We start from the raw sequence: 26,304 nt of genomic DNA, 5'->3' as shown, positions 1-26,304 counted from the left end.
CTAAAGAATTGTTTCTAAGGTAACCTAAACAACCATCTAAACTTTTTACGATTCCTTCACTTTGTAAGTAAGAGAGACTTTCATAAATCAAAGGAATTTATTTGTGATAGGAAAAACGTTCTTAATGAATTAGCAACGTAGATGCAATGTAAACGAATAACTGATCAACCGTATAGTTATAAGTTACCGGAAGTTGGCAGGGTAACAAAACAGTTAGTAAACAAGAGGCCCAAAGTACCTGCATTGCTAACCTGGTTATTGTTTTTAAAATGCTCTTATTTAACTTATATTATAAATATTTTCCTATTTTTTGCTGCTTCTTCCAACAATGGTTCAAACTAAATCCTGTCATTCGTAAAGAAGAAGAATTATTTTAAAACCTTCTCGCTATGTTAACCCTAGTCGACCGGCCTCATAGGAGTATCACTCCTCATTTATACGACATTTAATTTCCTTGGGCCATTTATTAATCGGGACCAATTCTCAACAAAATCAATTTTTATAAATTAATTCAGTCATTCAGGACAAGTAGCGATTTAATTTTTTACCCCGTTTCCACGATTTTGCCGTTCTTCTCCGGCCAAAGTGGAGCAACACTAGTACTCTCCGTTTTACATTACATGAACAACTACCAGATTTCTTACTGATGATTTATGGAAAGGGCGACAAGCATATAGGGAAAATATGGTTTCCGATCATGTGATACAGACCTGCATACAACGGTGATGGGACCATGAGTAACGGTGTTTCTCTGACATTCCTGTGAGGCGTTCACCATTTGCTTCATACAACCCTCAACACATGTTTGTTTGTCCTGAGGCCAGTCACACATTCTGAATATCTTGATTTGGTAAGAGTTATCATCTCTCTATAAACAGAAAACGAATTCATACCTTATGTCAAGAAGTATATTTGCTTGGTTTTTGTTTGTTTTGAAAAGTTGTTTAATTGTATCGGATGTAACATTCTGTCGTCATTTTAGACATGCATAAGTCGAGTTCCTTCATCATGATGCATATCTTACTTAAAAAGGAATTGTAGTTTAATCGAAGTTTCACTGAATGTTAAATTGGGAACAATCTGTAAGAAAAGAGTTTACATCGCTATTTAGTCCAACCAATCAAAACTTTCCCTATATAGTTATCGCATGGTGTGTTTAGATTCATACGAAGAGTAGATATTTTCGAATAACAATGAACTTACTGCTTTAGTAAGGTAGACTTCTGAGACGGAGATGGAACCTACAGTACGAGGGCTACTCAAAGTATGTACAGAAAAATTCCCTGCTGTTACCTCAGAGTCCTCCTGTGATGGAATCAGGTCTGGATCCTGTTTAAGACAACACGTAATAATGTAAATGTAATGGGCAATTACAAGTATCAGTTCTGGACATAGAAGGGACTCGCGTACAATATGAAAGGCTGAAATTTATCATATGTCTAAACGTTCCTGTCGGTTTTTTTTATCTTAATTTGTGGTGTAAATAGCTCCTGATAAGGTTTATCTAAAGCGTACCCAAACAAATTAAAATTGCTACATGTATCGTACAGTTCGTTAAATTAACAAAAAACAGGACAATAATGTTAAATTGTGAAATTACACTGATATAAGCAGTCCGTCTTAGAATGGCTAATGAATATATATACTAAGCATTATTAGTGCATAATCGTCATAAAACAATTCATTAAACTTGTTTTTCGGTTGTTTCTGAATTCAGGAATTGCAACTGGATTGTTGCATTCGAGTTGACAATTAAAAAATAAACACTGACGTCAGCATCGCTGTCCAGAATGACTACAGCTGTAGACTTGTAGTCGTATATCATGGCCCAGAAGTCACCAGCAGTGTCCGGGAGTGGCCACTGTGTAACTATGTATCCCTCATAGTTGTGAACACTCTTAAAGACAATGAAAATAAATATACAATTCATTTGCAATAACGATCCGTAAAACATCAGTGATAGAGCTAAACGATCACAGGGGATTCCCATAGCGTTATAGATGTTGTTGACGGCAGTTGTTCGAATGACAGAAATAAAACTTAACTATTTAATCACAAATGTATAACTCTTAATTCGTAATATGTTATTAGTACTTGTAATATATGTTCCTTGTTTACAAATTCTTATGAAACGATGAGCATTTTACAATATGGTAATATTGATTTATCTACCGGGAGGATCACGGCGTTGATATAGTCTTTCTTTTTTGCAGGACCTGAAAACAAAACAGTACGGTGTGAGGGATAGATTTGCTGTTTACATGGGGAAAATGCAGACAGTTCCTAGTTTACAGGACTTGCTCTACTAAATCAAATAATTGTGTCATTCATATATGCATATTACATGAATCTAGTATATGCAGATATATTTTCGTATTTGTAAGTGTACAATGTTCCGTTCCCATACTGTATCAGTGGTATAATCTTCCTCTCCGTTGCATCAGAATAACCCCATTTATATGGCAAGGATGAAAATAAAGTGATTTGCAGCGTTACGGACGTACGTTTAGTAATTATAGAGAGGTTCCAGTGACAGTGAAATGTAAAATACATAAATATTGAAGCCTCATACACCGAAAGGAATTACATTTCGAGTTGTTTTTTTTCACAGTTTTCAGACTTTATAAATACCTAACACATTAACGAATTAAGAGCTGGAGAAAAATATGTACATATGAAAGTAAACGGGAAATTCCCAAAAATAATAACTGGGTCCGACAGACCAAGTTTCTATGCGAAATAGTCCCATAATGCAACTGGCGGGTTATTATTCTATACAAAATGGATGAACGCCGAATGCGTGAGCTTGCCAAAGCACAGACATATTCTGCCAAAAGAAAAACGTAAAAAATGTGTATGTGCATCAATGCATATCTGGTCAAACTTTGATATTATAATTCAATCCATATACTTTAATCGTCTCCCAGGTTACATTTCTGTGAAATATTCATTTGGTGAGCTTAGATAAACTTTCTAATGACGTCATGGTTCGACATCTGCAACTCCAGGTGGTCTTATTTCCCGCTTTACTTGACCTACTTACCTGGCAATAATTCGGGGTCTCTGTTTTTACCCGTGTTTTGGTATATTGGTATGGTTGGACGATTGCCAGTGAGTCTCTGCCAAGATAAGAAATTTATGAATAAGCTGTATAACAATTCTACAATAATAGCTTGGTGTTATAACCAATAACAATCATGTGGATAGTATCCCGATAGTATGTTAACAGTGATGACAGATCGTATATTTCAAATGTGATTTATTTTATGTAAAATAAAAACAAAACAAAAACAAAACTGAAGACGAGCAGGTATGATGATGGAACGAACACTGGCTTGAGGTTATAAACATATTTATTACATTTTTACCAGTGAAATATCATTAATTATTCATTCTATAAAAGTGATATTTTTCAATCATATTTTTCACTAGTGAGAAATATCACTTTTGCTGATTTGACCAATCAAATTAAAGATTGGAAAATACCAAAATAATTGACCAATCAGAGAGCCCGACATATATGTCAGCACCTGGACAGGGGAAACTACTGTTTTTGTTTACAAATTATCGCTGTAGTCCTAGTTAGCATACGGGGTAGGGTTTTCGTTGAAAAAAATGTAATAAACAGAATATCTAACAGTGTCTTCAGTAATACCAAATATATTTCACTCGTGTGGCTAATATTTTGGTATTTTTCACGAGTGCGCAGCACGAGTGAAAAATACCAAAATATTAGCCCCACTCGTGAAATATATTTGGTATTACTGAAGACACAGTTAGATATCCTCTATGTATGCTTACTGCCTGGTCCAAAACAAGCCCATAAGTTTGCAATGAAACTCCAATCACTACGTTGGCCAAAAAACTCCCTTACTGCATTGATAATAAGCGACTTTATTATAACATCATCACATCAGTGTTTGTACCTATGTAAATAGGTTTGTATTTGGAAAATCATCCACCAACTACATCAAAATTCACCAATGACAACACCAAAATCCACCAATGACAACACCGAAATCCACCAATGGCAACACCGAAATCCACCAATGGCAACACCGAAATCCACCAATGGAAACACCGAAATCCACCAATGAAACACCGAAATCAACCAATGACAACACCGAAATCCACCAATGACAACACCGAAATCCAAAAAATGGAAACACCGAAATCCACCAATGAAACACCGAAATCCACCAATGACAACACCGAAATCCACCAATGACAACACCGAAATCCACCAATGGAAACACCGAAATCCACTCACCGAAAATCACCAATGACAATACCGAAATAAGGAATTTCATTTCTATCATATTAACAGCTCCGTATTAATTTCGCACGACAATAATAATAAACTGCTAAGCAGGATAGTTTTAAACAAGACTGATAGCTTATCTCAAATAATACACACCCATAATATAAGTAGGCATTATATTCTACATAAGACCACTTTCACTAATTTGCAAGGTACTTGAACAAACAAAACGAGAATTCTGACAGAGAAATAAAACCGTAATGATGATTCGATTAAACGACAAATCATCAAAAAGCGTACAATGAAGAGGAAAGGCAGAACACGATTAGGTGTTCCAAAAGGTACGATTATTCTGCGTTATCGATGACACTCGCTTTAACGGTAACTTTATTAAACTATTCACAAATTCATACAAATATGTTAAATTGTGTTCATTTATTCAAAATTTGCTCTCATTTAGAAGGCGTGACCTAATTGTTTATAGCTCAGTGCTAAATAACGTTCCTATCTTTCATAGCAATCCATAATTACCTTGTATTCCCGAAGGAGGCGTGATGAATTTAGGCATTTAGAACTGAAATCGCCGATTTCCAGATAAGTGTTGTCAATGAGGAAAAGCTCCACCAAGACCCGGTATATAAACACGTACTGTGACTGTAAATGCATTAACCGATTTAATGACACATTTCTTGCAGTCTGGTAATAAATTGATACAAATGAATTACTTGAAAATATGAAATATTGTTAACCCTAATAAAAATTAGTGATCAAAAAGTTAAACAATATGTAAAATAAACTTTGAAAGTAATGTAGTGAAGTATTGAAGGTATATTTCCATACATTTATGGAGTGTGATTGCTCAAGTTTCTTACTTTTGTCTGCACCATACCCGTTCTATCCATTCCCATGCTCTTTATGTATGCAAGTGGATCCACCCTACCCGTGAGTTTCCCGTTTTGGAACAAGACGTCTAGTGCAATAAATGTTCCTGTACGTCCAACGCCAGCGCTACAACACAAAAATGACAGTGCATGTCGGGTACTTAAAAGCTGGTGTAGAAAACTTAATTCTTCTACAACAGAAGAGAGTAAAAACGTTAAAGCTGGTGTAGAAAACTTTAATTCTCCTACAACATAAGAGAGTAAAAAAGCAGGCTGCAGTGCATGTTGTAAACTCAAAGTTGGTTTAGGAAACTTTAATTCTCCTACAATAAGTGCAAGTCAGGTACTTAAAAGCTGGTGTATGAAACTTTCATTCTACAACGAAACACATTGTATGACCAGTCTGAACTACAAGGAGTAGAAGACTACCTAAAATGAATTATAACTAAATGGATCTGAACCTAGTGCGTTTTAGTTGTTTAACGTCCTGATCGTTACACGAATGTTAAACTTGCAATGGAGGGATGGTGGTTCGGTCTTGCAATCATGATGTTGAATTTGTCAATCTTGTGATGAAGAACCATTGATCTGCTTCGACTTTGTAATATGCAAAGAAGATGAGTCTTTCCGTTATTAAATATTCATAAAAAAATGTATGACCTTACCTGCAGTGGACAACCATTGGTCCGGAAAACTTTGAACTGATGGAATTCACATGGAGCAGAAGGAGCGCAAAATGCATGACGTCAGGTGTCCCGTGGTCCGGCCACTTAGTGAAATGGAATTGGCTGATTACTCTCTTCTCATCAGACTGCAATACAGGTAGATTACGATGCCGTGAACAAACGCCTGAATCGAACACCTTGTTATTTCTCAAAATATTGGTTCCAGGTTACAGCTTTTTGCCTAACTGGTCGAACACTCGGAAAGCATTTTAAAGTAATTAAGAGAAAGACGCTCTGGAATTTTGACTCCTTGAAAAGTTCGTCATATTTATCCACACAAAAATTACTTTTTTTTTTAAACAGTCATGAAATGCAATAATATATTACTTAAACTGAGCTGAATTGATGACCGATCAGGAAAGAGTTATTGCTTGTTAATATGTGTAACAGATAATAAGAGTGTATCCACCGAGGATTGGACCTGCGACTCGGCTAATTGGTCAGCCTCTCTACAGACTGAGCTAAAAGGGAAAATTCCCTAAGCGCGAAGCTACAAGGTGACGATACCACTTTATACATTATTTACAATTAAAACCTGACACACTACACCCCCTTTCAAATGTATTCGGCCTGAACAAAAAATCCAGGTTCTATATCAAAAGAAGTATCCCATTCTTCTAAAACTTGCATTTGTAGTGGTCAACGGCACCGAATGTAACAGGTATAACTCGCATTTGTAGTGGTCAACGGCACCGAATGTAACAGGTATAACTCGCATTTGTAGTGGTCAACGGCACCGAATGTAACAGGTATAACTCGCATTTGTAGTGGCAAACGGCATCGAATGTAACAGGAAAAAAAAGTAGCGTGTGCACTAGGGATCGAACGCGTAATCCTCGACTAACTGGTCCACCACTCTATTTTTTTCAAAAGATTTTAATCAACAAATTGGAACGTACATCACACATACATACACATATGCACAGTTCGTTAAAAGCAGTATCACACAACTTAAACGTCCTCACCCACACACCACCTTCACTCGCACACACTCACCGCCAAAAAATAGAACAAGACAAATTGATTAATAAGTAAACAATACTTACGTAAATAATTATACAATTATATAAAACAATATAATCTAATCATTTAATCGTTCAAGTTCTTATAAGTCATCAATTTATTTAGACAATATAAATCATAGTAAACATGTACAAATGAATAAAGGTTTTCAAAATATTTTGAAAATAAAGTAACATTCTGTTTTGAACGATAATACAGACAGACAGACAAAACTGTATTGAATATATTTCTTGATAGTGAACTTAAAGAAAGGTTTTACATCAGCGAAACCTTCGCCACACATCCTTAGGTTGCACCGTTTAAAGATACAAAATCTCGCAACAGAGAGCATGAAATTTACAAAATGAAAATTCAAAAACTTTGGCTTTTCAATAAGACCGAAAAGGATCATTGTCTCGTATTTTATTGAAATCAAAACCGCAACATCCTCATTAGAAAAAAGATTCTCAATCAAACTAATAAGATATTTATTGAATTTATATAAACTTGGGCACTCAATGAAAAGATGAATGATGTTTTCCGTTCTCCCCTCACAAACCGGACATATATCAGTATCACGCATGTTGAATCGGAATAGATTGTCTTCCGTGAAAATGACTTAATAAGAATCTTCAACACAATCACTCGGTTAATAAGATGCATTCACGATTTGAAAAACAAGATTCAATTCAAAATTGGGAAAAATACCAGACCAGTACTCAATTGACACTGGCTTAGTGAAAACACGCCGCACGAGCGATTTGTAAATTTCACGTGTAGTCTGCGGGACAAACGGCGTGCCTACATCGTTTATCATTAGGTGACGAGGATATATACCGTTACCCGATATCGGATTACAGTGTTGTTCAACTGTATTAAGTTTGTGATAAACATTCTTTAATGGATGAATAAGTGGCCATAATTCCAACTTTTTTCTATCTCCGGATTTAGTTCGAGGATTATTTCAGTAATGGCCGATTTGGAGAGGAAACCCGGAACACACTCGTAAATAAAATGTTTCAACTGTATCAAGCGTGCATCTATGAAAAGTTTGTCATAAAATGTATAATGGTTTTTCCATTTTCAGCAACCATAGCATTACAAAAAACAGGCTGACAATATATTTGTTGGACATTTAGAATAAAATCTAAAAAATCACGACACTGCGACCACGCAGATAGCACTTCCTAATGAAATGTAGGAATAGTTGCTATTTGACGGCTGTTGCAATCACAATGCAGGCCCAGAATGCCCACTTTCATATCATCAATATCAGATATGAAATATTTACATGTATCATGCCATAACGTAAGTACATTTACATTGTTAAGCTGTAACCTAAATGAAAAGTTTATCCTGAAAGCCTTTTGCTTTAAATCTACATCCGGAATTTGCAAACCCCGTTCCGTTTCTCTCCGATAATAGTTTTATACGATACCAGATGAGCTTTATTTCCCCACAAAAAACCCCAAACACATACTTTTAAGCCAATTTTTGGTAGCCTCTGGTATACTTGTCACCGCGAGCGTGCGTATACCAGCATTTTGATAACAACACTGACGATATAACAGTCACTTTACCATGATTTTAAAAGTGTTTTGATCGAATCCACCTTATTATTCCAGTTTAGTTCATTGCACAATGATCTATTAGATCCAAGATGTACACTAAGGATAATAATAACCTCTTTTAACAATTTAAATTGAAACATTCTACAAGCACTTTCAGATACATTTGCTTTACCGATTCATAATAATTCAGTCTTTAATTGATTAAATTTGCACCCGCTGACCGACTATACATATCTAAAACTTTAAACACTTCCATTAAATACTGCTTATTAGAAAGTGTCGGAGTGGTGTCATCTGCATGTTGGAAGATTTTAGACACTTTTTCCGACATAGAGATCGGCATTCCGCATATGTCATTATTTTTTATAATTGTCTGTCCGGGGGACTCGGCTATCAAGACGTACAATAATGCGGAGATCGGAGAGCCCTGTCTCACAGAGTTCTTTATAGGAAAGAAATTTGTTAACCGGAGAAAAACACAATAAGATATATAAAAATGTATGCATTGGGTTTATGCTAATAATGGCAAAACCTATGAAATATAATGACCTCTGGTTATAACCATAGCAAGTTCGTTTACATACAGAGGATTTTACATGAGTGGCTATGTGATACGGAATTTATTAAATTTGTTTAGTAGTTTAATGTGCCTCGAGGCATTAGGCGAGTTTGATTAATTTCATATGACATAGCCACGAATGTGCTCTTCAAAAACTTTCAAGTTTTCGTTTCTATATAAGAAATATGGCTCGAATATATGGTAAGGCAAGTTGTCATTTATCACCAAATCATATAAGATATCTTTTATTATTAGATATCTTATAACCTGTATAAGATATCTTATATAATAAATGAGATATCTTACATACTTTTCCTATAAGATATCTAATATAATAAATGAGATATCTTACATTCTTTTCCTATAAGACATCTTATATAATAAATGAGATATCTTACATACTTTTCCTATAAGATATCTTATATAATGTATACGATATCTCTTAAAGATGTAAGATTTCTTATAAATAAAATCAAATAAGATATCTTAAACATTGTATAAGATATCTTATATATTATATGAGATATCTGATATATTATATAAAATATCTTATGAAGGAAATTATATAAGATATATTATATAATTCGATTATACGAGATTTGAATTTGAGATCATGAACTCTACTCCACTCGATGAAGGAGCCAAGATGAAGCTGAAACTACATATAATGGTTTGAAACAGATTTATAATTGCCATTTAGTCATGTTTGCTCAACACGACATCTGCTCCGTGCCTAGGCGATCGTGGTCGCGACAGGGGTTGATTGTGCATGTTACGCGTGCCTTCCAACAATACAGAAGTTACCTTACAGAGGGAGCAGTCATTCTCGAACTTAAGGTTTTGCCGGTCTCACGAGAGTGTCGTTCTTTATAAGATAGCTGGTATATTATATAAGATGTCTTACATCTTTTATGAGATATCTTATATACTTTATACTAAAGAAAAGTTTATAAGATATCCTATAAATCTATAAAATATCTTATAAACTTTACATAAGATATATCATAAACATATAAGATATCTTATAAACATATACGATATCTCCTAAACATATAAGATATCTCCTAAATATATATCATAAAAGATATCTTATACAATTTGGTAAAATACTGGATCAACATTTTTCCGCGATTAAACGACAACTTGGCTTACCATACGGGCGTTTCCTTCTACCCAGAAAATTAAACGAAGTCTTGCGATATTTATGACACAGCCGTACCACATGGAGGAACGGGACACATGTGATAAATATCAATGTCAAAAGTTATGTTTCTAACATGTAACACAAATGACTCTGTATAAACCTTGCTCTGTCCAACCAAGATCTTCGTCTAAACTGGTCTCTGCCCAACCCAGATCTTTGTCTATACCGGTCCCTGTCCAGCCCAGATATTCGTCTAAACCGCTCTCTGTCCAACCCCGATAATGGTCTAAACTGGTCTCTGTCCAACCCAGATATTCATCTAAACCAGTCTCTGTCCAACCCAGATCTTCGTCTATACCGGTCCCTGTCCAACCCAGATCTTCGTCTAAACCGGTCGAGTAATTTAGTCGTGAACATGCTTTATCTGTAATAGTTTAATGTCAGTTACATTTGCAAACTAATTCCTGCGAGCAAGCTTTCCTCTCGAAGGCCAGCGATGGTGGAAGACCCTGATGAGGAAATAGGTAGAGAATGATGACAAATATTCCGCCACTAGGCCTATCGATATCAACTCAATATCGAGAGTAACTCTTCTGAGTGGATACCCTTGACAATGTCGACCAGTTTATGCTGGTACAGAAAAAGATAAGGAGGCGGACATCGAAGCGGAAAATGAAAATGTAATGGACTGAACTACAGAGGGGTAAACACGGTTCCTGAACTCATCGTTAAAATCATAAAATGGTGACCGGCATGTAACATATTTAATTGATGAAGGCGAGTTTTACTAAAATGATGGTCAAGGCCGTTTGCAACTAAATATCTTAAATCAAAGATGTCGACAATATAGTGTTGTGATAGCGAATGAATGTTATGACCGAGTCCTCTGTATACCAGACAACGCCACAGTGAGTGTGTTCTTGCCATTATTTGCATGACCTCTTACTCATTAAGATGAATTCATTCAGAGTAAAATATGTTTACATTAATTGTGTCCATATTTCAATTGTCGTACCCTAAAATTGTCATAATTCGACCATATAGATTATACTGAATGGAGGACAGAATTAATGTAATTGTTTAACTAGACTTCAATGAATTTCTTAATGTGGCAAACTGATAATTAACAAAACTCAAAAATATACATAGGTGTTCCCTTCTGAGTACAGGGATATCAACTTTAATCAAGAAATCTGAGAGTGTTGCTAAAGCAATGCATGTCGCTTATCGGCAACCGCTAAAAATAGTAAGTGACCTTGGCCCTTATCCAAAATCCCTCAAACACGGACTTGATCTGTAGCTACTCATACTGAAGTTACATACCAAATGTCACTAATATACCTTGAAGCCTGGCTGAGAAAATGCGAAAAACTGAGTTGACCCCCACAATGATGTAATGTCTCATAAGGAGTAAGGGCCTTGTCACATCCGACAACCAAAGCATGACCGTACATAGCCTTTTGTTGTTTCTATTGATATAAGATTTAATACCATGATATACTTTCAAGTCTTCATCAACCTTTAAACAAAACATTTCGTAAATTTTATAATTAAGCTGAGGACCCAATTTGAAATGCCAAAGCAGTGAAAATGACTCAGCAAAAAAGGACAAATTACAAGACAACACACAACCTTTTGTCAAAAAAAAACAACTTACATTCACGTTTTCCAGTCTCAGCTCCCGAACTGTGTATGCTGCATACGTTTTTGAAGATATAAAACGTATCTTCAGGCTGCCGTGTTCAATTGAAGAACCAAAATCGGGCCAGTATTTTTCAACTGTAGGCTGCAATAATTAGACAAATTATAGTTAAAGGGGCAATGTATTGAAAATATGTTATGATTAGACAAACAATAATCTTTGTCTCGAGCGCCTAAAACCACTTATTAATTTTAGTAGCATATTACATTTTCTTGTTCAATGCCTTGTGTCAGCGTCACTATCCTTCCCGTCTCCAGCTGCCAAACCATTTCCCAGAAGTCGCCAATAGTGTTAGTTTTCGGACCTTTAACGTTAAGAGTGAAATATACATCAATTTCATGGTCAACATCAATGTACTTTATAAAAGAGAATGGATAACTTACTGATACTGTTGGTCATTGATTAGGATGGGTTCTAAAATCATGAATAAACTGTAATAATGTTTGGTTTTACCTTTTGATTTTTATAGTGTAATTAGAAAATGTTCTGATTTCAAAAGGCAAAACTATTTCAATATTTTCAGTGAACATTTCGCTGTTGTAGAGACAAAAACATCACTTATTAATAGACAGATTAACATTTCTTATCATGATACACACCTTGTGTTGCCACATACGTGTTTGTCTCCCTCAGATCCTAAAAGCGGTAAAGCGTAATTAGATGAACGAGTAAAGTGAGACTATATTATGCTTGAAGTAATAATTTCACAATAGAACAATATCTAAAGTCTCGTTGTAAAGGTATTTTACTGAGTTAGAATTACGGTCCTGTTGGCATGACTGATTTATCTTCATATCCAATACTGTTAGTGTATTCTCAAATGAGAACTTCTCACTCAAGCTTACAAAGTACCAACTAATATAAAGTAATCATTATGTAACAGAAATCGTCTCATATCGATTACATAGTTGTATTCATCTCCGATTGATTATACAGTAGTATTCGTCTCCGATTAATTAGCTAAATTTATTCGTCTCCGATCGATAATACAGTAGTATTCGTCACCGATTGATTAGGTAATTTATTCGTCTCCGATTGATTATACAGTAGTATTCGTCACCGACTGATTAGGTAATTTATTCGTCTCCGATTGATTATACAGTATTATTCGTCTCCGATTAATTAGCTAAATTTATTCGTCTCCGATTAATTAGCTAAATTTATTCGTCTCCGATCGATAATACAGTAGTATTCGTCACCGATTGATTAGGTAATTTATTCGTCTCCGATTGATGATACAGTAGTATTCGTCTCCGATTAATTAGATAATTTTATTCTTCTCAAATTGATGAGATAGTTTAATTCGTCTCCGATTGATGAGATTGCTTGTTTTCTATGAATAAATCAATAACAAAGGCAATAAACTTTTTTTTTAATTTACAACTTGCAAAACTCTTATATGTATACTTGTTTAAATGGCGAGTTCAATACTTACCTTGATATAGCTGGCATTGCTGTAACTTCGATTTCCTTCCAACTGCACCCTGGAATGGTCATCTGAAAACCCAATAACAAACAATACTGTTTACTGTTGTTATTGTTCTTTTTCTTTGATCTTATCTTATCTTATTTTCATCCCAAGTTTTCTGTTCTCATCATATGCAAAACAATGAAAGCATTTGGTATTAATTCTCTTTTCAATAGTAGGTATCAAGTAACTAAAATTTCACATCACTGAAGCTATTCACAGTAAATATAATTTATATATGAAAATATTTTGTTTGTTTGTATTCTAGGTTTTTCGCCACTGAACAGCCAGACACTGGCCTTGCAGTATCTTGTCAAAGCATACAACAGTGTAAACAAAGGAAGGTATGTTATCCATGAAAAATGCACGCCGCTCTTCAAGTTACATTGAGTTCGCGGAAAATTAATTCATGCAATGAATGGCAATGAAAAAAGTGATGTAAGACACTTTTATGATTAAAACGAAAACGTACATGGTAGTGTAGTCTTGTTTCTGTTTCTGCTTTTATTTTCAGCCTTGGTTGCCTCTTCACAAGTGAACTGGCTATCAGTCAAAATTTCCTTCAATAAGAAATCATGCTATACATTGCACCTATTAAGAGTGCCAAAAATTACAAGAAATCTCATAAATTACCTTATCAATAATAATAATACATTACACATGTAGGGTATAGTTTCAGAGTATTTCAAGATTCACAAGTTTTACAAAAAAGATCTAGGTATTATATTTTATAAATGAAACTAATTGCATATGTATATACTTTTAAATCCTTTTCAAACTCATTTGATTCCTCTTTTCTGGTGATTTCAAGAATAAGGTTTTCTGCCATTGTTCCACTTTGTGGTTCTTGTTCTCGAGTGACATTGCCGACCATTTCATTCTTCATCAGTTTGGTATGGATTGGTTCTGTATATATATGTGTGTCGGCTGTCATGGTTTCAAGTTCGGTATACATGTGTGTGTCCTCTTCCAAGGTTCCATACGGCCTCTGTTTTTTTTGTGTTGGTTCTGTATACATGTGTGTGTCCGTTACCATGTTTTCAAGTTCTGTATACATGTGTGTGCCCGCTGCCATGTTTTCATACGTCCTCTGACTTATAAGATTTGGTTCCGTATGAAGATGTGTGCCCGCTGCCGTGTCTTCATACGTCCTCTGACTTATTAGATTCGGGTCTGAATCGATGTGTATGTCGACTGCCGTGTTTTCATACTGGACACCTGGTTCAGATAAACATATTCTACATACGAAAACTGGTCTATATTCAAAAATGATTATACGTTTAACTGTGATTAAAATAAATCCATTTCTATATTTTACCACCGAGTTTAGAATATGAACTGTAAATCAAAACCGATATTTATCTCAATGTTTGTCGAAAATGTGAAAGATTTTATATCGAACGAATTAAAAACATCCGAAAACGCATAACATTGCATAGCGAACGAATATCTCAAGAACGATATAGACAATTACCAATAAGCCGACATATAGCAGAATGCAATAACGACTTTTTTCAAATATTCCCATGATAAGTTTTCATCTGAAATCAATCGAATATGATATTATGCCCCATCGTATTATGACGTCATCAATAGATAACAATTCATGACGTCACACCAGAGAGAGAGAGAGAGAGCAAATATGATGAAAAATTGGGTATTTTATAATTCAAAATTTAATGAAAAATAATCAGCTAGATAAATTAAACTTCTAAATTTAAAAAAGCTATGCCAGTTTTGTCAATTCCAAGAACATTCATACATATCTGATAATACACTTTTAAGATATTGCTTTGATTTGTTGTATGTATGGTCAAAGCAGCAGAATTTACATAAAATCATAAAATCACAGTTTATGTCAAATTCTAATCTTTGATCCATAGCTCAAAAACAAGCACAGCGACATATGGTTTTATTTTCATTTTTTATATCCTTGTATGTTTCCCTTTAACATGAGGTATGACATTGAAAAAGTTAGTCATCAGAAAATTTTGACTTTTCACCAGAGCAGATCCTTGAGTAAATATTGATCACACATGAATATATCTGTGTCGTTGAGTTCATATTGATAAGACAAAATATATTCTTACCTATCTCCTGATTCCGTGAATAGTTGAGTTCATGGTGTCGTCTTAAAGGATACAAAGAAGACATGTATTGATAGGAACCAACAAAATGTTTTTATACATGAATATTGAATTTCCCAGGGAAATTACTATTAATCTTTTAAATTCTTCTCAAATAAACAATACAAAATAACAATAGATACGTTATGACATCGTAAAGTAATATTAGAAAGGACTATATGAAAACGAAGATAAAAACTCATTACCTTCTCATTTTTATCACGAAAACCAGGACAACCAGTGGTAGTATTGCCAATACGATACTAGTGCCGATGACAGCTAACGAGATCGTCAATTCGGAAGCTGCAATAGATATATTACATTAGAATCACCAACGCCTTGTATCAAGATACTGAAACAGCAGTTTGGTTTCAAGTCACATTCCCAAAATGAGATGTTGGGTGGTAACAGCGGAACTACAAGGCATTATATCAAACATCCTGTATCCCTCGAAACCCTGTGTTGGTAATGAAACAAATGGTAATATACCATATAGTGTCTTATCAGCGGAAAATGTTGAATACGTTTACAAACTGAAGCCTACTTGTAATAAATCATAATGGGTTTATATATATATTGATTATTTTTCGGCCAGTAGTCGACATATGTTACGGAAATCGTGACAATGGGAGCAAGTCCTTGAATAACGAATAATCTGTGACATGTAACCACCGTAGTTAAGGAAAGCGGGGATGATTCTATCTAAAAATGGAAAATTGTATTAAATTGAAATCATAACAATAATCATTGTTCTATACACAGCACAACCAACAGAATGAAAGTTAAAAAATGTATTGAATGGAACCAATTACTTGTTCAGGCTCATATCTTTTTTTTTTTTTTTTTTACATTCTTAAGGACTGCTCATTCTTACACTAAATTACATCAACACACCTTACAATAGTACATAATTAAATTTTACTCACTACTAAAACAGATACACCTAAACAATTAAAATACTAATGATACTATTGGGCATGCAACCCCCGAGCTTTAGCGATCACAAGCTTAGCTAGTTATGACTGAATGAAGGAGAGATCCCTAGCTTGAGCGATCTCGAGAATTATTGCAATTGAGAAAGTGTTAAGCATGATACTTCAGTAGTGAGTCCGCACCCCTAAGATGTAAGAGGATAACAATATCTATATGGCGACTATATCAAATGATAGACATAGAAAAAGTTGAATGTGTCACGAGAAAGTCTACAAAATGGTTGGCATGAATAAGGATCTTAATACTCAGAGCAGGTAGCTATATAGTTAAACTGAACTTGCCAACACTCGCATAATGATTGCATAAGAGGAGATATGATTGAAACTTTAACAGCATAAAACAAATAGTGCGAACTACACTCTGAATCTTCAAAGGAGAATGCACTAAAATGTGGTAGTAGAAATCTTTTAAGATGTAAGAAAACGCTGTAGCAAGAACCAATATACAGCATAGTAGTGAGTAGCTAGTATCAGAACAAACTTATCTCCTAAGTTCTGCTAAGAAGACACTTGACTCTGATTCATAGTGACAATGAGAAGAGAGACTTGACTCGTGATTGGAGAAGCTATGACCTGACTACAAAGCGTAACAAATCAAAACACATTGAAGAGATAGTGACGAGTGGCAGGACAAACATGACTCCTAGCGCTGCTGAGAAGCCTTAACTCTGAGTCACAGTGACTAATGAGAAGAACTTGACTCGCAGACAGAGCTGAGAAGACCCTTGACTCTGAGTTGTAATTGCTCATGAGGAGTGACTAGACTGATGATTGGATAAGCTATGACCTTACTACATACGCTAAACAAATCAAAACACAATGAAGAGATAGTTACGAGTGGCAGGGCAAACATGACTGCTAAACACTGCTGAAAGGACTAAGACTGGGTCGCAGTAACTCTGAGCCGCAGTGACTCTTGCTACCTGACTTGACACAGACACGGATGAGAAGGCTATTGACTCCGAGCTGTGATTACTTAATAGAATATGGTGTGGTGGTTGTTGTTAGGACAAACGTGCCTGCTAAACACTGTTGAAAAGACTAAGACCCTGAGCCGCAGTGACTCTTGCGACGTGACTTGACACAGACACGGATGAGAAGACTCTTGATCCGAGTTGTGATTACTCAGGAGAATATCTGCCTCGTGATAGGGAAGCTATAACATGGCTACAAAAGCTAAACGAATCAAAACACAGCGAGTGGTTTGGTGGCTGGTGTTAGGACAAACACGACTCCTAGGCGCCGCTGAGAAGAGACTTGACTCGCAGACACAGCTGAGAAGACCCTTGACTCCGAGTTATGATTACTCATGAGAAGAGTGACTTGACTCGTGATTGGAGAAGCTATGACCTGACTACAGAAGCTAAACAAATCAAAACACAGAGAAAAGATGATAAATAGTGACAGGACAAAATTGACTCCTGAGCTCTGCTGAGAAGCCCCTTGAGTCTGGGTCGATAACTCATGAGAAGAGTGACTAGACTCATGATTGGATAAGCAATAACCTTACTACATACGCTAAACAAATCAAAACGCAATGAAGAGATGGTGACTAGTGGCAGGGCAAACATGACTGCTAAGCACTGCTGAAAAGACTAAGACTGAGTCGCAGTAACTCTGAGCCGCAGTGACTCTTGCTACCTGACTTGACATAGACACGGATGAGAAGACCATTGACTCCGAGCTGTGAACTCAAGAGAATATTATTTGGTGGCTGTTGTTAGGACAAACTTGACTCCTAAGCGCCGCTGAGAAGAGACTTGACCCGCAGATACAGCTGAGAAGACCCTAGACTCCGAGTTGTAATTACTAATGAGAAGAGTGACTAGACTCATGATTGGATAAGCAATGACCTTACTACATACGCTAAACAAATCAAAACGCAATGAAGAGATGGTGACTAGTGGCAGGGCAAACATGACTGCTAAGCACTGCTGAAAAGACTAAGACTGAGTCACAGTAACTCTGAGCCGCAGTGACTCTTGCTACCTGACTTGACATAGACACGGATGAGAAGACCATTGACTCCGAGCTGTGAACTCAAGAGAATATTATTTGGTGGCTGTTGTTAGGACAAACTTGACTCCTAAGCGCCGCTGAGAAGAGACTTGACCCGCAGATACAGCTGAGAAGACCCTAGACTCCGAGTTGTAATTACTAATGAGAAGAGTGACTTGACTCCTGATTGGAGAAGCTATGACCTTACTACATACGCTAAACAAATCAAAACACAGTTAAGAGATAGTGACTAGTGTCAGGACAAATTTAACTCCTGAGCGCTGCTGAGACGCCCCAAGACTCCGAGTCGCACTGACTTTGAGAGGAGACATTACTCGAGAGAAGATGTAAACAAAATGGATAAAAAAAATGGGGGTCAAGTAACTCCCACGAGGACAGTAACAATAAAGCATCAATTAACTGTGACAAGTACAAAAGAAAATGTTAACGTACATGACCTACTTAGCCGCCATGTTAGATAAAGCGAGACAGTTTACAGACTGATGTCTAACCAATGTCCACGTACACAAATAAGTCGCACACAAAAGTTAGTTCACAGATGTAAAAATTAATTCCCGAAGCAAAAGAAAACATATATTGCAATTGCATACAAGATAACGGTTAGGATCCATGAGGGAAGTAACACTCGAAGTAAACAAAGGAATGTCCTTGACACATCGATAAAATGTAAATAAACACAACGCACGTGTATGTACCGATATAAGTAGGCACTGCGCTGCCGTAGGAGACGCCGATTCCAGGCAAAACACTCAAACATTCAATAAGTCAATTGGAGTTGTTGTGACCAAACATAAGCAATTAGGAAGGAATGGTGAAGAAAAAACAATGCCGCTACGAATAACCAAACTACTGAAGACTAAATGCAAGGAGGGGGAGCTACCTCTCTAACGTAATTTCATTGGTCCACCACATCACCTGATCAAAGGCGCGAGGTTAGAAATAGATACTTATTTGCATAAGACTGCGACAGTGTTTTCAGTGTTGTGTATAAACAAATATTTAGTAAATCAAATATAGTTGCAAACCGTCCCTGCTGGTTGCATTGTTAGTAAATACATGTACTTAAGTGACTGTACTGTCCTTGTTTTTAAGTTCTTCAGGTTTTACATCGCCCATATATATGTACCTTTAGGCGAAATTGGAGAGGTTTGCGAGGACTCCAATACCTTTTCTAATAAGCCCTTCAATATAAATAACCTTGCATGAAAACGTAATGCATAATTTCAAAAATGAATGCGTTTTGTGACTATGTGTTTTGTGTTAACGATTTTATAGCGCTGTCTCCCTGAAACTGACGCTACCAACCAAGGCAACGGGCGAACCAGTCGTCCCACTTGCAAAAAAATGAGTGTTGAGCAGTCAACAGGAGAAGTAACTATCATTTTAGAGATTCTGGTAATCCATAACCCACAGCCTTCCTCAGATTCCATTTGACACCCAACTGAAGAGCAAAAGTAGTGAGGCAGTCCCCAGGATGAAATAAAACAAATTGTTATAAGATGATTTCACAATCAATTTGACTGAGAAACGCAGAATTAACCAATTTCATAATTACCATATAACTCACCAATAAGTTCTTCGACGCACTGAACACCTGTCCATCCGTCAAGACACCCTTCAGTACAGTTACCAGACACCGATTCGCATGAAGAGTTAAAACATCGTCCACACACCTGGCTACAGTCAGGCCCATACTCAGTGTTACTGCAATCTGAAGACATTGTAGGTATTTACTAAAGGTTATTTACATCTGACGCAATTAATAGTCAAAGTGGTGTATTGTGTTTTTGATTTCGCAAAGATTCTATTGAATTAAATTCAATCGGTATTGGGCAACAGGCAAAAGCTTATATAAGCCCTCTCTCTTTGGCGGTATAATGGATTGCATACATAAATAGTACAATAGTATCAATAATAGTGTAATGATAATAATAGTAACGAAGCTAAACAAAATAGCACGCAACTATCACTGCAGCACGGACCAACAGATACCGGATAACAAATAAAAGGTTACCTCCCTTTACAACATGTTAATGTTAACAAAATAGAGAGGGAAACGTTTCAGATACACTGATTAATCTATTAATCTAGAAAACTATTGAGAGTCGCCATGGATGTCAGATTCCACGATTGTTTCGTACCTGAAATATTACCTAATGAAACCAGGTCAAAATATAGAAAATATAATAAACAATTCAGGTCTCCAAAGATCGGTAATCCGGACGGAATACCAGGGATACGTGAGTTGGTATCCGAAGGAGAAATTTGGTATCCGAGTGACTACATAATACCGCTAATTTCGAGCCCCGGTATATAAAGCACACTGACGCCGCTTACATCATCGGAAAGATCATGGTCACGTGCTTTGATTGGCGTTCTATTTTTGTCGTCTGCTCGCAAAAAGAAGAAGCGAGATGAGCCAAATTCGAGATACGCGAGTGAAGGCCAGAAACAAAGTAATGAAAACAGAAATGTTTCTGCTTAAACTGTATGGAGGTTTTTTTAAAATCAAATGGATATAGCAGATGCGTTTGCAAGAATCAAATTAGGATTTCCCCTGTCAATAGAGTATACCTGTATATGGATGGGAGCTGGAGAAAGTTATTTCAGATGAAAGTCAGATTGTGATTGGCAAGAGCAATCAAGTTTGTATTTGGAGAAATTCTGACGAAGCTTATCGTCCCGAGTGTATTTCTCCCAGAGTAAAAGATAAAAAATCTGAGCCTTATGATCTGAGGGTGCATCACTTATCACGGTGTAAGAACACTCACTTGTGTTGACGTGAACATACATTCTGACAAATACATCGAAATTTAATACCTAAACTTGTGGCAAGTAAGTGCTAGGCATTTTCCAGATAATAATTATGTATTTCAGGATGATAATGCTCCTGTCCACCGTTCGAGAGTCACAGAAGCATATATGGAAACAAGCCAAATAAACACAATGATTTGGCCGGCACAGAGCCCCGACCTTAACATAACAGAAAATGTGTGTTTGATAATTAAGAGGGCAATTGAACAGTAAGAATAGAATCTTCGGAACAACTTTATCAAAAATGAGTTACTGTTTGGACCAGTTTTATGGTCGAAACAGTCCAAAATCTTTACCGGTCAATTCCAAATAGAATCTCTGCTGTACGAAGAGCCCGGGGATACATTACAAAATATTAGGTAAATAATTCATCATACTATTTTTAATTAATACTCAATATAGCTTCAATCTTCTTCTTTGCAGTGGTTTACTTTGTTTTGTTGTAGGTGTATGCAAACTGTCAATATCGCCATTGAAACAAAACACCAGCTACAACACTTTTGACAGTGTAACGTCACAATCGTTCCACTACTTGTGTCCATCGAATGTATATACCTGATTAGAGGTAATATGTAGCGTGAACTGGCAATGTTTACATGTGCCATATTTTTTTTCAGAATTTTGGCATTTTTACTGTACACTGCTAACTGGTGTAAGTATGAATACGTTTACAAGTTGGTTTAGGAGGTCCGTGGCGCGGTGACTTTACCTGGTTTGGTCTGACCCCCTCCATACCACAAGGTAGACACGTACGAGTATTACCTATATTATTATGTGAAATAAGGTATGAATAAAGCATTACTCCCAAGTGTTCCACATAATAATACGCCTTACAGTAAACTACATTCTGAACATATAACGCTTTGCTTCAACTCATATATTCTTTCATCTATTCTTACAAGCCACCTTCATTACGTACATATTCCACCAACACCTCTCTTACAATGACTTCCATAGCACTGCCAATTCAATAATATATATTATTTACAAGAAAAAAAAAAAGATAATTATTGTTATTTCATCAATAAAATAGAGCATGTATGTTAGTTGCGTTTAATCTATATATTGATATTTACATACCTGTATACAAATACCCACTATTAAATAATACTAGACGAAATCTAATTCAAATTTAAATTTAATTGAATATACAAATATCAATGGTAATTTTCAGAATATTTATATATATTTATTTTTCCGAATATATCAAAGTTTACTACGATAGTAACTAAAACTTAAAAAGAATTCTAAAATGGGAACCGATTAGTTCTAACAGTGGTGTATTGTGTAAATTATTCAGATTAGTGGCGTCTTTAATTAATTTCACTGAATATTGATGTTATTTTCCTGATGGAAGCCCTAACTGGATGGAAATGGGGCCACAAAGATGCTATTTTGACAAATGACTTTACACTTTCGACCAATCACAGAGTAGACAAAAAGGCCGTTCGAACCTGCAAATACATTGGTCAGTTTTTGTGTTTATACTTTCCCATATTCATACCAGTTTTGCATTTCATGCCTTTCATGCCTGGATCACACCGATGAGATTCTCCATCTTTGAAACATGTGCCGTGGACGTGATGACAATTCCTTCCTCCTGCACAGTAACCACACTTCTCTTGACAGGCGTTGCCATACCATCTCGCGGAACATTCTGCAGCAAAATTATACACGTAACTGCACCGTTTAACAACAAGTCCATGGGACTTATGAGACATCTGAGTTCTTGAGCGAACTGATAAATGTTTTGACTCATCTTAATTCTATGACCATGAAAGTACATAAAGGTTTATTCATCTGAATTAACTTTCTAGCTTTTCCTCCCTGCATGCTTCCTTAGTAATGTTATACTAATGACGTCTTGGTTTTCTAATGAAGACATTGAAATATTTCAATAATTTGAACCCTTTAGACCTTGAAGGAAGGTCAATGTCATTCATTTTAAATCAATTTGTAGCCCTTTATCTCAGCATGACCATGATCTTTGACCTATTGGCCTTGACCTGTGATCAGTTGACAACTTATTGAATTCTAGCAAACTTTGCTTCATAACGTCATAACAAAATGTTTATTAGTTAATATATACGAAATTAGATCTTCATCCTTGAAACTTGTGACCTTGAGCTCTATGAAACAGTGACCTTTACCTTAGGTCAGTTAATAAAATATTGATCAGCGAAAAGATGCACAATCCGATGACTTTCACTCTTGACCTTGATTTTGGCCTTAGTGTGCATTTCTTGAAATGAACAAATAATATGACCCTGGGCTTCTAGGTTATTGAGAATAAGTCATTTAAAGATTTTAACACATTGATCAATGTGACCTTGAAAATATGCTCAGGTCATTCATTTTAATAAACTTCGTAACCTTTAATACCAGCTACATTGTACTGGTCTAATATCATGATCTTTGGCCTCTTGGTTATTGAGAAGATGTCATTAATATATCTAAACGACTTTTCTCAATAACTAGACACAGGTCCATGTTATTGAATCTGCAGCATACTTGGGTAAAGGGTTACCAATTGTGTTAAAATGAATGACCCTGATATACATTCAAGGTCACACGGGTCAAATATATCAAAATCTTAATCCAAGTTTCCCTCCGTAACCAAGAGGTCTAGTGTTATAATATCGGGGCAGTATTATGTAGGGAGGAAAGGCTACCAAGTCTGCAAGTGAATGACATAGACCTACATTAAAGCTCAAATGTATCAAAATTGTCAAGAAATCTACATAACGAAGAGGCGAAGGGCCATGGTATCTGTAATACTAGCACTAATTGGTTGCTTGAATGTCTATTGCTGAATCATTCAAATTCAAGGATGGTTACTTTGCTGTCTGTTTTATAGGTCGCTCCGCTTGGTTGAGAGTCAGTCCCCCTACAGTGGGTTCCTGCCTTTTTATAAGATCTTGTAAGCCCTAATTCGTGACATGTATATTTCTCCTTTTATTGCCCTATCCGTATAGTTATACATAACGTAATTAGCTGGACATGCAGGGACATGGCTGATGGTCGGTTATATTGGATTTATATGGCCCTTAGCTCATTTCCCTGTCAACAAGTTGTCACCATTGATTTCTTGTCACGGATGTAGCTATTAATTAGATCTAAGTAATCCCCCACAAAACAATAAGTTTTACGTAGGAAAATTGGATTCACAAGCCAAATGAAAAAAAAAATTCTTTGGTGTTATACCTTTGAACCAAATAAATCCCTGAACTCTTATTAAAATTTTCTGAACTCATTTAAATTTACAAGATAGTTTGCAGCATATTAGGCCAAAACCATGCTTGTATTAATGTATAAGTACATAAATGTATGTACGCTTAGTAAATATATATACATGTAGCTATACTTAACTCAAGATAATTGTTTGAATCGCTTACTCTGTTGAGAGACTTGTAGACCCTGTTGTATTATCTAACATTTGTTTACCCTGTTTACACAAAGACTCCTTCCATCCAGGACTACAACCATCCTCACAAGTCCCAATGGTGTTGTTGCAGGTATGTCCATTTCGACACTTCCCACACCTCTCAGCACAGTTCTGTCCATACCAGCCGTGTTGACAAACTGAAACCGTATGGAAACAGTTCGAAGCATAAATCCAAAAAGAATATGCATTGGGATTTATACGTTTTTAATGAATATATTATAAAAAAGACTCTGCAGAAAATCAGTAAAGAAGTTTCACGGTTTACAGAATGTATCAATTTACAAAACAAATAAAAATATTTACCGTTCTTGCACAGTGGTGCCTGCCACCCTACCAAACATCCATCTGGACACGATCCGTCAGTTCTATTACATGCAAGGGTACCATGTTCACAGTTACCACACTTGTTCTCACAGTTTGGACCATATTCACCAGGAGAACAGTCTGTGTGGAAATAGTATCGGTACAGTTGTGGTTTAATATTATCTTAAGAAAAAGTATCAAATAGATAGCAAATGTGACAGTCCTGTTACGAAATCGGTTAATTTTCATTGTTATCTGACTCACTAAATTAACCAAATTTGACTGTTTTCCCAAAAGATTAATTATAAAACATGCTACCCATGAACTGTTGCCCGATCACGCGCTGCCCAATCGAACGCGCCTAATTATAAGCGTACAGATGAAAGTGTCTTACACTTCTTGTCGTCAACAGGTTTGTAAACATCGGTCAACTGTAAACATGACTTCTAGGTTTGAAGACACAAACGATGACGGGCTTTTAAATCTCATAGAGAACAGAGACTCAGCTAATATCAGGAATATCATCAAGGGTTCTGGAGTTATTAAATTTTGAATTTCAGACTGTTTTTTTTTTTTTTGTTATTTATTCACCTCAATGGTTAGATATCAATTAACAGTTGTTTCATGCCTCATCAGTCAACAGTCAAAACTGTTTTTACGAGGTGTTAGTGCTGACCAGGTGAACTGTTTCCCCGATGCCGAAGGATATTATGTGATATGAAAAATATAACCACCTAAATGTGACAACTATCACAGTACATTGTAGAATAACAATCAGCTGTTAGCACAGTTCAATTATCCAAGATGAATCTACGTAATGTAACTGTCTTCAATAGCACCACTGAAAATTACTCCAACAATGTTAGAGGTTTTACACGGCGAGATACTTTTGACAGGCGCCGTGTAACCTCTAACTGCCCATAGCTGATTTTCCCGATGCTGACGATGAAATTTTCAAAGTTCGTATATTGAAAAAATATAGCGTGTCAACTTACATTTAAATGATCCACAGGGTCCAATATATATTTCTTTCCATAATCGAATGATTAAATGAGAATAATTTCGTAAAAAAAAACACAAATTATGAAGTTTTCTTCTTCCGAAGCGGAGCAGAGCTCAAGCAGACAATACTGTCGGTAGTGATAGTAGATATACCACGTGATTTGCCGGTTAATACAAAAATGGATTACAACCTCTGTCCTACAAGCGGAATACAACAAAGTCCGTATCATTTCGTTCCGTTTGAAATAACGACACCTATTTTGTATCAACCATTAGGCAGCCATTATTAA

General features: G+C 35.9%; 1 protein-coding gene across 1 annotated transcript in view; it reads right to left on the bottom strand.

The window, feature by feature from the left end:
• The window catches only part of LOC117326414 (receptor-type tyrosine-protein phosphatase alpha-like), a 31,979-nt gene that overhangs the window by 5,030 nt on the left and 645 nt on the right, over nt 1-26,304 (bottom strand). Inside the window, exons 2-21 of the mRNA XM_033883162.1 lie at nt 25,013-25,153; nt 24,709-24,846; nt 22,769-22,921; nt 20,018-20,161; nt 15,646-15,742; nt 15,404-15,444; nt 14,074-14,531; nt 13,786-13,873; nt 13,281-13,342; nt 12,445-12,481; nt 12,052-12,149; nt 11,801-11,929; nt 5,808-5,953; nt 5,134-5,269; nt 4,793-4,915; nt 3,044-3,119; nt 2,173-2,216; nt 1,772-1,897; nt 1,204-1,329; nt 711-868 (exon numbers count right to left, since the gene is read on the bottom strand). Coding sequence (XP_033739053.1) covers nt 711-868; nt 1,204-1,329; nt 1,772-1,897; nt 2,173-2,216; nt 3,044-3,119; nt 4,793-4,915; nt 5,134-5,269; nt 5,808-5,953; nt 11,801-11,929; nt 12,052-12,149; nt 12,445-12,481; nt 13,281-13,342; nt 13,786-13,873; nt 14,074-14,531; nt 15,404-15,444; nt 15,646-15,742; nt 20,018-20,161; nt 22,769-22,921; nt 24,709-24,846; nt 25,013-25,153 — 2,521 coding nt within the window. The remainder of the gene's footprint in view (nt 1-710; nt 869-1,203; nt 1,330-1,771; nt 1,898-2,172; nt 2,217-3,043; nt 3,120-4,792; nt 4,916-5,133; nt 5,270-5,807; nt 5,954-11,800; nt 11,930-12,051; nt 12,150-12,444; nt 12,482-13,280; nt 13,343-13,785; nt 13,874-14,073; nt 14,532-15,403; nt 15,445-15,645; nt 15,743-20,017; nt 20,162-22,768; nt 22,922-24,708; nt 24,847-25,012; nt 25,154-26,304) is intronic.

This window comes from Pecten maximus, chromosome 4, assembly GCF_902652985.1.
Source record: "Pecten maximus chromosome 4, xPecMax1.1, whole genome shotgun sequence".
Taxonomy (NCBI): Eukaryota; Metazoa; Mollusca; class Bivalvia; order Pectinida; family Pectinidae; genus Pecten; species Pecten maximus.
Note: the sequence above shows the minus strand (reverse complement) of the source record. Positions and strands in the feature narration are given on the sequence as shown.